This window comes from Saccostrea cucullata, unplaced genomic scaffold (genome assembly GCF_032062105.1).
Source record: "Saccostrea cucullata isolate Sc308-1 unplaced genomic scaffold, CSIRO_AGI_Scuc_v1 ctg80, whole genome shotgun sequence".
Classification (NCBI taxonomy): Eukaryota; Metazoa; Mollusca; class Bivalvia; order Ostreida; family Ostreidae; genus Saccostrea; species Saccostrea cuccullata.
The window spans coordinates 466,372-481,620 of NW_026933907.1; the positions used below are offsets into that span (position 1 = coordinate 466,372).

At 35.3% G+C, this 15,249-nt stretch overlaps 1 protein-coding gene across 1 annotated transcript; it reads right to left on the minus strand.

Annotated features, from left to right (window-relative positions):
- Window positions 1–11: 11 nt before the first annotated feature.
- On the minus strand, window positions 12–10,871 carry LOC134239592 (protein-glucosylgalactosylhydroxylysine glucosidase-like). Its single transcript, XM_062721777.1, has 11 exons — window positions 10,350–10,871; window positions 9,372–9,580; window positions 6,856–7,057; window positions 4,385–4,563; window positions 4,050–4,267; window positions 3,273–3,456; window positions 2,971–3,180; window positions 2,586–2,795; window positions 2,278–2,378; window positions 2,047–2,172; window positions 12–501 (listed from the first exon to the last, which is right to left on the minus strand). Exons 1-11 carry the CDS (start codon window positions 10,556–10,558, stop codon window positions 145–147), a joined length of 2,205 nt encoding a protein of 734 aa, XP_062577761.1. The 5' UTR covers window positions 10,559–10,871; the 3' UTR covers window positions 12–144.
- Between the last annotated feature and the right edge of the window lie 4,378 nt (window positions 10,872–15,249).

Genomic DNA, 15,249 nt, shown 5'->3' on the forward strand with positions numbered 1-15,249 from the left:
TGCACTGGCACTGAACAAATTTATTCATATATTTTCTTACAACAGAAAAATGTTTGATAAAACAAAATGTACAATAAATTATGCTGTTTTTAATTTATACAGTCTGCACAAATATTTAATGATATTTTAAAGTAAATTATCGATTCATTTTTTCTTCATTTCTGGCACAATACTTGCTACAGTGTTTGGAAAAGCTTGTGTCTTTCCTACTAATAAAATCGAGGTTTTAAATTCTGTTCTCAGTTGCAAAACATATCGAGCTGAATGTACTAGACGAACAGAAGTAAACTCCGCTGAAAAACACAAATCTATAGCTCCACCTAGATAGTCCAGCCCTGTGATATTTAATGAAGAAGTTGACGGTGGAAGGCGTCCATGGAAATCGATTCTGTCTGGATGAAGGCGGATGCCACCATAACCGAATAACAGGGACTGTAAAAATCCGCCCATCCCTGTGATAAAATTAACGGCCCCTGTACCATCCGCGTTCTCCGTCCAAACCTGTGTACAAAACCAAGTTATTAAGATGAAGACAGGGTTTTATAAGATAATGGCCGAATAAATTTTGTAAGCGAGTGATTCAAGCCCAAAAACTGAATTATAATTCAATATCATTGATCTAGTATGAAACTGTATTAAACATTTCTTTCTACGGATAATTTCGCAGGCAAAAATCATTTTGATTAAAACTAGATCGTACCAATGAACGCCATCTTCGCTAGCCAAGGGTTTCTGATACGCTACTCTCTTCATAATCATGAGGAGAGTAGCGTATCAGAAACCCTTGGCTAACGAAGATGAATGAACGCATGATTATGTCGCCTGCTTTGTAGAACCATTAAAGATTAAAATAAATCTAATGGTGGTCTCCGCTTTTTCTTTGTTTCAAGCGCGGAGAGAAGATGGGTTCCAAATGGGAAAAGGAGGATTAATTGATTGTATATAGTTTTACATTTCAGCCATATATATTGTTTAAATTAACATTTCAGCCATATTTCGAAGAAAAGGCCGACCAAAAACAACAAGGACGCAACTGTTGAAAAAGAACTCAAAAGATAAAACTTACTTGGGGAGAATGGTAAGGATAGCCAAGAACAGAGAAAAATGGTAATCCCTGGACGTTGTCCTTTGTGCCCCCAGATGCAACAAGGACTAGGTAGGTAACACAGAAGTCAACTTAACTAAGAAAAATTCATTTTTGTTGTTTTGCATTCAAGGTGCACATATATATAATCATTTTGCATATGGTATGTATCTCTGTTCTATAGAATACTTAATTTTTCAAATGCAAGTACAGTGTACTATTATTCTAAATAACATAATTTTGAAATGGTTAATCACGTTCCATCACTTTCTCTAATTTCATCTTATCCCTTACTTGGACGGACAAACTTTGTTTCAACGCATAAATAGTATAGGCTTTACTTACGTAGAGCATATGCTTTTTGATTTCAACAAACTGAAGAATACATTTTCAGTTCAAAAAATTCTCAAACTTTTTAAAAACATAATAAGCTAGAGGCACTGTGAGCACTAAGCTCAGTAAATAATACCCTCGCCTCCGTATGATTATAATGGCAAAGTCCATGCTTTGTTCTCGGAGACCCGAAATAAGTGTCAGGTCAAAAAGTAAAATAGAAGATGCACAATTGCACTATGAAATACATAATCTACAAGAAAGTATCGTTAAATTTTATCCAGTAGTATAGGAGGAGTTGCGAATAAGAGATGGATACCCTTCAATATTACAGTAAAAAATGGCAGTGTCAAAGTTTTGCATTGGGAAACCCAAAATAAGTGTAGGATCAAAAAGTAATCTAATGTGACAAAGATTCTTTAAAAGTCTCATTAAATTTCATTCCGTGATATAAGAAAATTCAGTTGCGGATAAGAGATGGGTACCCCAGAGCGTAACAGACGGACGGCTATCCCGAATCACTATATACCCTCCAACTTTTCAAGCTGGGGGTGGGGGCATAATTTATAAGGCCATATGTCAACATCATCGATGACCACAGTAACCTCCCAAATAACAATCAAGCTAACATTGAAAGGCTTAGCGACGTTAAGGAGCTGCCCAGTAAACTGTGTGGAGGCCTTGTCAATATTGCCAATCTCCAGGTTCCCCACAGCAAACATACTCCAGGTAAGGGCGGGTCCTCCAGGTGTTACCTAAAAATCAAACTTATCAAGTGTATCCGGAATTAATTACGAAAATAAATGAGTTGTGTATTAGAGCATGCATTGCGTATAGCCGTGATTCATTTCTGAACTCACTGCTTCGTATATCTGTAGGTCTTTCTTTCTAGTACTGTGTGGCATATTCAGCATCAAAGGGAATCCCAACAAGATAACATCTGCCTGTTTTACCTGGGTATCTTAAAAACATTATAAAGAAAAGATATATAAAGAAATTATTCTCTAGTTCCAACAGATTTTGAATTTAAGTATATTTTTTTTAAAATATAATTTTTTAAAAAGAGAATACATGTACATGGCAAAGAAAAGACATAATTTTCATATTAATCTATTCAGTTTATTATTCAATGATGAGATAATTGCTTTTTCTTTACAAACTTGCTTACTTTTTGAGTAACCATCAAACTCAGGATGATAGTTCATATTCTTGTCGTAAGGAATGTACAATCGGTCTGCAATAGCTTTGAACCTAGGATCGGACCTGGTGTTTGTTAAATTCCCGACAAGTTCTGGCAGTAGAAGACTCAGTTTTGCAACAGCATTGGTAAAGACCGAGTTATTAACTTGCTGGTGCCATTCATCTGGTGGCATCACGTCTACACATGTACAAACAGACTGGTAACGAATTCTACAGAGCTATAAGGTATATGTAGCTAAATTTGGGGAAAATGTTCTGTAGAGTGAATAAGGCCAAGCTACATGCATTACCGTTGGATAGACTAGAAAACTGATCGAGCTCAGAACAAAATGGAATTAAATACTAGTACTCACCGTGTATTTCGTACATATTTGTTGAAGAATTGAAAGTAACACGCGAAGCCCAAAATTTGGCTATTTCGTTGGTTAAAAGTTGTCCAGATTCTTGTTTCAGGAAATAAATGTCACGTGTCAGGTAAAGGTACTGTCTAATAGCAAATGAAATATCGCCGGTAATGTGTTGTTCGTTTAAGAAATATATAGGATCTGCTGTTACATCAAGACCTATAAAGAAATAAAATAAAACATTTTTATCTCGCATTATGTCTGATTACTTCCATGTAAAATTTGTATAATACATTGCAATAAATGAGTACCTGAAAGTGCAGTTTCCCACGGATACATGGCGCCATCATATCCTCTCATTTTTGCTGTTTCTTTAGCGGCTTCCAATGTTTTGATTCTGGTTTTAACAATGGCCTTCCCTATCTGACTGTGTAGTAAAAGTATCGAGGGATACATCCACGTTTCTTGGTCCCAGAACACGTGACCCATGTAATCCTGAGTGGAAAAGAACAAACGCGATTCTTATTAATATTCAACACCTCGATGAGTTATGTTTTGTGATGTGTCTTACCTTTAAAACATATTTTTTTTATCTAGACAGTGTTCATGTTGTATCTAGGTAGAGATATAAATCTTAAAAATATAAGGAACTCTATGAGGGTCATACTTTAGAACCATTTGAAATCAATTCATTTATTTCTTGTTACGGTGTACAGAGTGCAAGTTTTGGCTCTCTTCGTGCAATGAACATATAAAGAAGCTATACTTGTTCAGAATAATCATCTCCCACAGATGGATTGTTGTTTTATTGATTGTTTTATTGTTTAACGTCCCTCTCGAGAATTTTTCACTCATATGGAGACGCCACCACTTGCCGGTGGAGAGCTGCAAATTTCTCTGAATTTATTGAATTTTCTGAAAGAAGGTTCTCCTGGTTAAGGAATTCAAGAACTTTCAATTAAAGCACCTCTGGTTCAAGGTTGTACATTAAAGGTTTTTTCTCTTTAATTTCATCGAATTTTGGTCAGAGAAGCTTATTTGGCGAACGGATAACTTGAGTGTTCTCTAATTAATAATGTAAACCTTACCTGATCACCGGATCCATGAGCCAGATCGCCAGGCGACAATCCAACAAAATCACGGGACTCTTCCAGAGGAAGAGAACTTAAAATATAATACAAAGATGAATAGGCGAGGGTAGCAAAAGTTTTATTTCCGTTTATGTCAACGCGTCCAGACTTCCATAATTTTGCCCAGGCGTTCACGTGACTGGATTCGAGTGTCTGATAGAAAAACATGTCGATACCTACAATATATAGTGGAAAATAGCATTTTAGTTGTATTAGCAGCCAGGCAACAGTCGTGATACTGAAAGCAGTCGTGAAATAGATATTTCCAAAACTGAGCGGACAGCAAAGCAAACCTTTATTGAAAGACTTCTTGGCGATTCCTGGATCTGAATCGATGCTCAGAAGGTAAAGATGGGTTATTTGCTTTTTGGGCTCTATAGTGATTTCTTCTGGAATTAATGTGTGTATCATGGTAACGTTCTGTAGTCCTGTGATGTCATATTCACTCTTTTTTGTTCTTCCACTTATGGTACTATATTTTAAAAAAAAGATCCTCAATTATTCAAATAATAAACTGCATATCAAAATCAAGAGGTTCAAGGGCCTTAAAGGTCACCTGAATATAAACCAACAAAATTGTACAGAATCCATAAAAGCATTAAATATAACATATTATACTAAAAGATGAGGTTGTTTTGACCAAAATCATTAAAAAATATAATGAATAGGATCAGTAAAATAGCAATTCTAGTACTCAGTAACAAATTAAAAAGCTTATTTACATTTGTTTAAATGTACTCAGCCAATTTTCAGTATCACGCACCATTCTGACTAACAAAACAATTATAGTTCTTGAGCACGGTAAGAAATCCAATTTGATCCCTTTTTAAAAAGTTAATAATTAACTCATTTTTCACAGACTCCATGATACACTGTATATGCTGTATTTAAAATTACCGGGTTATGTTGGCAAAAATGATAGAATAGATTTGTGCATATATTTCATATACAGTAAAAGGTTTTGAATCTTAGATTTGTGCATATATTTCATACACAGTAAAAGATTGTTGAATCTTGAAATCAAACAAAATGTAGAAGGAAAAAAAAAAGAAAATTCTACACCAGTAATATGTTTGCAATCAAAAACCTGAATATTTTATGTATCTTAGTGTATTCTACTTGTGTCCAAGTTATATTGAAATCAGACCAAAAGATTAAACTTTTTTAAGTACAAAATTTCCAAGGTAACCATGGCAAAGGTTAAAAAGGTAAAGGTAATTGGTATCCAATGAAAGGTCTTGCCACATCTAATACTTCTGTAGAGTATGGAAGCCCTAGCCCTAACCGTTCAGATGTTATGGCAAATTTTTTTTAAAGTAGGTCAAACTCCCAGGTCAAGGTCAAGGTCAAAAGGTCAAAGTTCTTGTTAGCAAATGAAAGGTCGTGTCACAAGGATTAAATATGTAAAGTATGAAAGCAGTAGTCCTAATCCTTTAAAAGTTACGGTCAAGGTTTGCTTTTTTAAATTAGGCCAAAGGTCAAGGTCAAAGGGTAAAAGTGCTTGGTATCTAATGAAGGGTCTTCTCACAGGAACAGAAATTTACAAGGTGAAGGTCAAAGGTTCAAGATTGTTGGTATCCAATAAAAGGTCTTTCAACAAAGAATACATATGTGAAGTATAAATGTCCTGGTATCTACTGTTCAAACGATATGGCCAAAGTAAAAGTTTTTTTCATGTAAAAGTGGGTAAAACTCCAAGGTCAAGGTCAAAAGGTCAAATTTGGTGGTACCCAAAGAAAGGTCTTGTCACAAGGAATACACATGGGAAATATGAAAGTCATGGCTCCACTAATCCTTCAAAAATTATGGGCAAGGTTAAAAGCTTTTTTATTAGGTCAAAGACAAAGGTCACGGGACAAAAACTAAGGGGTGTAAAAGTGCTTCCAGGACGAAATATTTTCTAAAATTTCAAAGTAGTGCTTAACTGAAGAGATGAATTTTGAAGTATGACAAAGACACAAGAGTGTGCTTTATATTTATAGCAATTCATTTCTAGCAGGAAATTATAGGATTTTCTTCCATATGAGAATAGATATAACATCCTTAAAGCACTCGAATGATAGAAATGCTGGTCATTCTGAGTGAAAGTAAAGGGTAATTTACTTTTGTTTCTACATAGCTTATCTTGCATCAGACAAGCTGATGAGCTGATGAGCGTATAGGTATAAGAACGATAGATCACTTTTCAAAAGAATAGTTTTGTCATTTTGAAATTTTTCATAGATTTGATGATTTTTGCAGAGAATTTGAAAGGATGTTTGACCTGTATGCTAAATATATGTCACAAATATGCGTCATTCCTAATTTTTCTGAACAGACATCCTCTGTTTTATTGTTTTAATACCTACCCTCCCCTTATTGTTTCAACAAAATACAGTTAAAACCTTATCAATAGCAAGAATGGACTCTGTAAACATTAAATATCATAAATTGTAAACATTTTTTCACAAACGTATTTCAGCTAGAAAATTTAAGAAAGAGAGAGAGACGAACTTTCTTAACACCCTTTATATACTCCCGAAACTTCGTTTACGGGGGCATAAAAGGAGGGGTTGTTCCACTAAGGCTATAGATTTAAAAACTGGCATACATAATCAACATTTTTTTTAATGATGCCTAAGAATTGCAATTAAAATTTCTTTATAGTTAAATCTAAAGAAATATTTGGCATGTCTACTGTATATTAGCTTTTTGATCGTGTAATAATGAAATTAAATAAATCATTAGTTGGCGCAAAACTGTTAATTACGAACCATCTTTTTACCCGATAGAGTGGTTTGAGGTTGAGGTTACTTCTAAGTCTTCAGTATCAGAGATTTTTGTGGTTTTCAAATCTAGGGTAAGGGTGGCTGGTCCTGTGTTCTGCACTGTCAACACGGTTACAAGTAACTGTTTCACAACCCGGTGAGCGAACATTTTTAGTTGGATTGAAAAATTTTCCGTTTTATATTCCTCTATAAACATAGCTAAAAGAGAAATGAATAAGTCCATGATAAAAAAAAAACAACTTCACTTATGCAACAACAATAAGTAAGGATTCATTAGTCATCTAATTAACAGAAGGCCAAAGGGCCAAAACAGTCACCTGAGTATAAGACAATACTTTAAAGATTTCATAGATTGAGGTATACAAACAAAACAAATAAGCAGATAGGTGAAGGTAACTGTCAGATGCAACTTTAAGAAACTAAGATATTCAAAATGTCCAGCAACAGAACACTTGAACCAGTAATCCAGAATTTCACAAATATGGTAAAATTACCCTTGCTTTAAAGAACTTTGCACTTAGTTTGCCTTCAAGATTTTCAAAGGATTGATGAGGAGACTAAGGTGTCTTGAATTTTGAAAGAGGCATTCTTGCTCAAAATAACCATGCACTTCATTGATTTTCTAAAATACACGGAAATTTCAAATAATTGGAATTTTTCTAAGTCCAAGGGACAAAACTCTGTAAAATATTGCTCGATCGTACCCAAAACAGGACTTGACTTAAATCTGCTCATCAAATTCCATTTTGAACAGTATGTGCAACCTCCGCAAAGAAAATAACGGAAACTTGCAAATAATTGGAATTTTTCTCACTCCTAGGGGCATATTGCTCGATCGTACCCAAAACAGAACTGATCTAGATATTCTATGATAAATCTGTATACGAAATTTCATTTCTGCGAAGAAATTGTTGGTGGACCGAAAGAGAGAGACAAAACGATAAACAAACAGCAGTTAAGCATTATGCCCTCCCTTCCTAGAAGGGGGCATAAAAATAGACAGGATTTCAGAACTTAGAATTGGAAGCTGTAATATGTAAACAAGATTTACAAAACTATTTTTAAACGTTGCATATAGAACAAGAGGCCCATGGGCCACATCGCTCACCTGAGAATCTTTTGTCATATTGTTCTTTACCAGATTTCCCCCTTGTAATACATATTGTGGCCCCGCCCTACCACGGGGGGTCATGAATTGAACAATTTAGAATCTACCCTACCCCAGGGTGCCTCCACATCAGTTTCAGCTTTTCTGGCCCAGTGGTTCTTGAGAAGAAGATTTTCATAGATTTTTCCTATATATTTCTATGAGAAGAAGATTTTAAAGACAATATATTGATGCCCCATTGTGGCCCCGCCCTACCCCCGGGGGTCATGATTTGAACAATTTAGAATCTACACTACCCCAGGGTGCTTCCACATCAGTTTCAGCTTTTCTGGCCCAGTGGTTCTTGAGAAGAAGATTTTCATAGATTTTTCCTATATATTTCTATGTAAAACATTGATGCCCCATTGTGGCCCCGCCCTACCCCCGGGGGTCATGATTTGAACAATTTAGAATCTACACTACCCCAGGGTGCTTCCACATCAGTTTCATATGGTTCTTGAGAAGAAGATTTTCATAGATTTTTCCTATATATTTCTATGTAAAACATTGATGCCCCATTGTGGCCCCGCCCTACCCCCGGGGGTCATGATTTGAACAATTTAGAATCTACACTACCCCAGGGTGCTTCCACATCAGTTTCAGCTTTTCTGGCCCAGTGGTTCTTGAGAAGAGGATTTTCAAAGATTTTTCCTATATATTTCTATGTAAAACTTTGATTCCCCATTGTGGCCCCGCCCAACCCCGGGGGTCATGATTTGAACAATTTAGAATCTACACTACCCCAGGGTGCTTCCACATCAGTTTCAGCTTTTCTGGCCCAGTGGTTCTTGAGAAGAAGATTTTCAAAGATTTTTCCTATATATTTCTATGTAAAACTTTGATTCCCCATTGTGGCCCCGCCCAACCCCGGGGGTCATGATTTGAACAATTTAGAATCTACACTATCTCAGGGTGCCTTCACATAAGTTTCAGCCTTATTGGCCCAGTGGTTCTTGAGAAGAAGATTTTTTAATGACCCCACCCTATTTTTGTCTTTTCTTGATTATCTACCCTTGTGAGGGGACTTGGCCCTTCATTTTAAGAATTTAAATTCCCCTTCACCCAAGGATGCTTTGTACCAAGTTTGGTCAAAATTGGCCCAGTGGTTCTTGAAAAGAAGTCGAAAATGTGAAAAGTTTACAGACGGACGGACGGACGTACAGACAGACAGACGGACGGACGACGGACAAAATGTGATCAGAAAAGCTCACTTGAGCCTTCGGCTCAGGTGAGCTAAAAATCGCAGAAATTTCATTTTTAATATGATGACACTTTAGTATAATTATGATTAAGTATCAGTTTATAACTGAATAAATCCATCTGCATTCCTGGAATGAAATGTATTTAACAATATGTAAATCATACCTGCTGCTAAGTCAAGACTATAGTTTGATTTGGGACGTCTGGTACTCTTTATGTCAATGTCTTTTATAAGTACAGCTGGCATTTTGGCACGATGACTAGTTATGTTATGTCCATTGTAAAGTGCATTCATAAAAACTGCATCACCTTTGACCACAATTGCGACATGACCATTTCCAATGGACGGCATGAGACGGGTATCCAGTGGCAGACTGCAAAAAGTAAACAAAAGTCGACATACACGTACATGTATTGTCAAAGTACTTTGATCCCCCCCCCCCAAAGCCATAATATTCCGCGGAATCACTTGTCAATTAATCCCTCTTTACTTCGCAGGTTGAAAATTGCGCGGATTTATCAGATTGCCATTATATGCTATTCTTGAAACTACTAGTATTCTGGAAAGTAAGCTCTGAGACCGCATACAAAGAGTAAATAATTTATTTTTTTTTATAATTTATTTATTTTGTAATAACCTGTTTACTGCAACCCGGTAAATTTTTGAAATTTACAACATGACACAATATTCAGAGACTTGAGTTCCGTACGATGTTGGAATTTGCATGCTTTTATTTAAGGAATAACTGTCTTATTTTTCGATTTCATGATGTGATCAATCGATAGGCTTGCGTGATAATTTGCATAAACGCCGAAGGCGTTTATGCATAAAATTATCACGCAAGCCTATCGATTGATCATCGTCATGAAATTGAAAAATCTGACAGTTATTCCTTATATTTACATGCCTTGATTCCGCCAATCCACGTGCTCTAAGCCCTGCTTCTGTCTACCTGTTTGTCCCGCCCTGCGCGTGGTTTTTTTTTTTTTTGGAACCGCGCCAATACATTGATGGGGAAATAAAGTACATTTACAATTTGTAATTTTATCTCGGACAAAGACATTGGAAATGTAAATATAAACTGTTATAAACTGTTCAAATGATTTTTTTGGTCAAAATGTAAATATTTAAATGTTCAGTACCTTTCTGTTGATAACGTTGTGATTCCTGGGAGCATGTAGGGAGAAGTTATGGTTGACACACTTGTCAGTCTGATACTTCTGTCTCCGTGTGACAAAGCAAACATGTCCCTGGCCCTGAGACTACATCCCGTAAATTCATCTTTTATTCCGAATAGGATAACTTCACACAACACAGTTTTAACAAAGGTTACTGCAGCAGCCAACAGCATTTTGAAGTTATTATTTAAGCGTGTTTTTCTTGACAATATTTGCAGCTTGAATTATCTCTAGTACATGTAAAGATTAAGCCTATACATGTAGATAGATTAATTCCTTGTGTAATTACAACGAAATATCTGAACAGCATATCGATTGTATTGTACAAAGTTCAAAGTGTTTCAGTTCGTGAAGCGTTTAACATAAAATGGTTAGTGACATTTAACATAACATGGTTAGTAACATAACAGGCTCACAATCTGATTAAAATCAGATATTTGTAACGCTCCGAAATTCGGATGGTCTTTTGTAAAGACCTGTCAATTTGAGCAGGCCCAGTGCCAGTCTCCCATGCAGAGTTCTCTCGGATACCTCTGCAATGGGCTCACTTCAAAATGTTTGACATAACGTATAAAATGTGATTTTTGCAGGATTGTTTCAAATCAAATTAATAAGAAGATGGTAGAGAGTGGTCCAGTGTCATGGTATACAAAATATATTATCTTTTTTCCAAATGCTGCAGATACTGTCGTTTTAATTGTTCTCATTTTTTATAAGTGGGACCAGTGCTTATTATAACCGCATTCGGTTTGTTTTCGAAATAACCATGGGCGGAGAATACTCATAGAAATAATGAATTTCTAATACATATTTAGAGAGTCTCGTCCTAACACCAAAATTATCATCTGCCCCCAGGGGTAAGAATTTCAAATTTTCTGAAAAGACATCCTTGCTCATTAAAGCTTTGCCCCGACACCAGCTGAACTCCTGGACTAGGTGCTAAGATAAGAGGTGTCCTTGCTCATCAAAACTAAATAAACTTTGTTTATCTGCAGTTTTAAATACCTACATGTAGGAGCAAAGAAGATTTTCAAAGAAATTAATAATGCTCATTTGTTCTACGTTATTGATAGAACCCCTCACCCAGGGGCAACAAAATTTTAGAATTTTGGAAGAGACGCTTTTCATTAAACATATGGAGATAACGAGCAGTATTCAAGATCAAAAATCCATAAAACAATACAAAATACGAGCAGAGCAAACATGAACCTCCAAAACATCAGAAGTGGGATCAGGTGCCATGGAGGAGTGAGCATTCCCTGCCGACCAGTCACACCCTCCGAGTGCTTCTTGTCATGATCGTTAAATAACGGAAAAATCCGTCGTCAAATTAGTGTATAAATAATGGACTAAAAATAAGTATGAAAAACGTCAGCATTTGACTCAATGAAAAATTGTATTTGCTGACAAGGTCATATTGTATCGACCATAAAACTTATGAAATGATGACTTTACAGGGGATGTTGATATTCTTGCTTCATCAACTTGTTGTCAATAATTTACCTCGTTTTAGAAATTGTTCATACGTAGAGCATGCTCTTGTGTATGGCGAATCGACAGCTGGGATATATAAGCTCCATATGCAGCTGATGAAGGTAAATTGAGCACTGCATAAGTAAGGGAAGTTGACAATTGAAAAGTTAAAGTCATCACGTTTATCATAGAGCTTGGTTGTTAGATTATCATTGAGTTTAGCGGTGTCCATTGATAAAAGCGCAAGCCCCTGCCCCTTAATGCTTGCTCTTGGTTAAGAGAGCAACAGGCTCGCCTGTATCAAAAATATACTTAAAAATATATTTTGTTGTTGCTGGTTTTGAGATAATTTGGAAATATGACCCTTTCCAGATGTTTGCATTGAACTATTTGAACTCCTTTGAAATATTTTTATTAAATCATCAGAAAAGAGTCTTCTTATGTAAATCTTATAAAACTAAGACACAAAAGAACCTTTTAACAAGTAACATATCCATATATGAAACAAATGTGTCAGACTCTGAGGTATCTTATATCTCAAGCTCACTAGGATATATCGTATCGACATAAGAATGGAAATTATCATTCTATTTGGTAATTGACAATACGTCGTCGATATATCTAAATGTCGAGTTGAGAGCCACAGCAAGTGTTTTTTTTTTCTTTTCACGCACAAAATGTTGAACAAATTCTGCTTTATATGAATATTAATACAAACATAGGTCTGCTAATAACGGGGTACAATTGGTACCCATGGGAATTCCAGTAGATTGTTGGAAGATCTCGTCTCCAAAAACAACATAGATATTGTCAATCAGAAACTCAAGCATCTTTTTATTTCAACTTCAGGGTACTTGTGTGTACAATTAGAATGTTTTTAACAATATAATTTTGTAAACGACCAATGACAAGGTAAGTAAGTTGACGAGTTCCATTTTTATTGAAAAAGCAGCTGTCAATGATTTTAAAAAGCCTGGACTTTAAAGGTACTTGGACACAGGTTTGAAGTTATTATTTTCTCTATAATATTACGACTTATATTTTTTTATAGCATTTCACACAAAAATTAATTAAAAATCTTATTTCATATAAAAGATATTAATATTTCAAATTTTTTGGCGGGTTTGATTGACACATCCTTGCACCTTTACAAATTAATTAAATATTCTTAATCTTTAGGAAAAGTGGCAATCTCGTTGTGTATAAATGAAAAGTACCAATACTATAACCCAGAAAATACAAAGTAGACATGTTCGAAAGCAAAACAAACACACAATATATTGTCAGTCCGTGCAGTTGTGACGATTTAGAACGCACCCGGTGAATTCTAAACATAAACAAAAACATAACTCGTGCCCTGTTTACAAAAACTGTGTACATAACACGAGTGTGCTCGATTTGCTAAACCATGTACGCAACTCTTAGTTCGGAATGACGATACTTGTGAAGGAGTTTTGCTTTCTAACATCTCTACTCTGAATAAAATTATTTTTCTGGATAAAAGTTTTAATATTTCTCATTAATACACAACAAGATTGCTACTTTTCCTAAGGATTAAGAATAAGGTTAAAATTTGTGAAAGTGCAAGCATGTGTCAATCAAACCCGCCAAAAAATTTTAAGTTTTAATAACTTTTAAATGAAATAAGATTTTAAATTAATTTTTGTGTGAAATGCTATTAAAATATATAAGTCGTAATATTATAGAGAAAATATTGACTTCAAATCTGTGTCCAAGTACCTTTAATGTATCATAGGGAATGGTTTTGTATAAAGTTGAAAATTCGTAAATTTTTAAGCTGAAGCTGTTGATTTTGGTAAAAGATCTGTGATTTTAAATTGTCTAAAACTTCCTTGGATTTTATAAGTAGATGTTCTTTGGAATTTTTGAGTAACAACATCTGATTTACATCACTTTTTGAATATATTGTTGCAAAGTACTCTTGAAGTTTCTACTTCACTACTGTTAAAATCTTAGTGAGAAGTAATGAAAGGGGCTTGGTTGAACATTTACTGGTACCCGCTATGTTTCTTTGTTTGTAAGGATTCTTATTAAGTTTCGGAATCCAATATATGCTCATATATATGTCAGTTCAAATTCATTTTGGTTCTTTGGGATACTAAAAGTATTCAAAATTGACATGTGATTTTGAAGAATTTCTTCCTTGGAAAGGGAACTATGAGTATACATGTATATAGTTGGGTCACCACATGTAGAATTAAATCCAATGTAGAATTAAATACAATTTACCCGGTATATAATGAGTCTTACAATCAAAGACAATGTTGTTTTCTGCTTTGTCAGCAGGTACGTACTGACGTAATCTATCTAATTCTTCTTTCACTTCTGGATTGTTGAATACAGAAGGATAGATTGTTTTCAAATTGTCCCCCAATCTTTTATAAATACGTTATTTTAACATGGATCTGATACATTTAATTCATTCTGACCAAGTGCTAACGTTTTCTTTTTCATAGCTGGCCCATCTTCTGGCGTCATCTTCAATAGAATCCAAATATTCATGAAATTCCGATGCCAGTTGAAGGATCGGGGTTCCCTATATTTAGGACATTTTATTAAAATAAGTGATCTAAGGTCCTCATTATTAACAATATTTACATCACCTGAAATAACTTGTCCAGCAGGACTAGAGTTACAGCTAAGAAGATCATGAACAAGAGGGAGGATTATGTTTCAGACACTCGCGACTTAGGCCATGTTAAAAGTTTTCTAGTAACTGAAAAGTTTGGAAGCAATAGTCGAGGTATATTTGTAGGAAATACAAGGTGTAGTCTTTAACTTGAAAATGTTGGAATACAAGACTGGACCCTATTGTGACTAAAAATATTACTTATACTATCCGCGTTAATTCCTTTACTGGCATATTGAAGTTTAAGGAAAAGATGGATTGTATTGGCTACATTTTCTTCAGTAAAACATGGGGGTGGGGTTAAAAAGCCTACGATTTGCAATATCCATAATCACGTATCCGAGTAGATATATATATTCTAGTGTCGAGGAAGACCGATGCCCATGACTACGCCGCGGCTTTATGTCTCTGTGTATTGTTAAAAAGTCCCATCACATTTACATTGTAACACTGTAGACCGGAAAGATTTTTCCAATACACTGCACTATCGACATTGTCATTACACCCATAGGGAAAGGCTGTCCCTAAAGATTTCAAATCCAAAACTCTCGTTGTAGATACGGAAAGGTGTACTCTATATTACTATGACCAATCATGACTTTGCTGTTCTTGAGAAGATTTTAAAAGATTTTTGCTAAGTCAGTTAAACTTCGATCCCTTAGTGGCCCCATCCTACCCAATATGTATCTACACTACCTGAGGATAGCTGCTAAGCATCATGCCTCCACATGGGTTTCATCT

What these genes read in the sequence shown, in the direction of transcription:
- LOC134239592 (XM_062721777.1), bottom strand. Translation starts at nt 10,558, where the DNA reads ATGCTGTTGGCTGCTGCAGTAACCTTTGTTAAAACTGTGTTGTGTGAA. An exon ending in GTGGGAAACTGCACTTTCAG is followed by an intron (nt 3,181 to 3,272) that starts GTACTCATTTAT and finishes ATTTCTTTATAG; the next exon opens with GTCTTGATGTAACAGCAGAT. An exon ending in AAATATGTACGAAATACACG is followed by an intron (nt 2,796 to 2,970) that starts GTGAGTACTAGT and finishes GTACATGTGTAG; the next exon opens with ACGTGATGCCACCAGATGAA.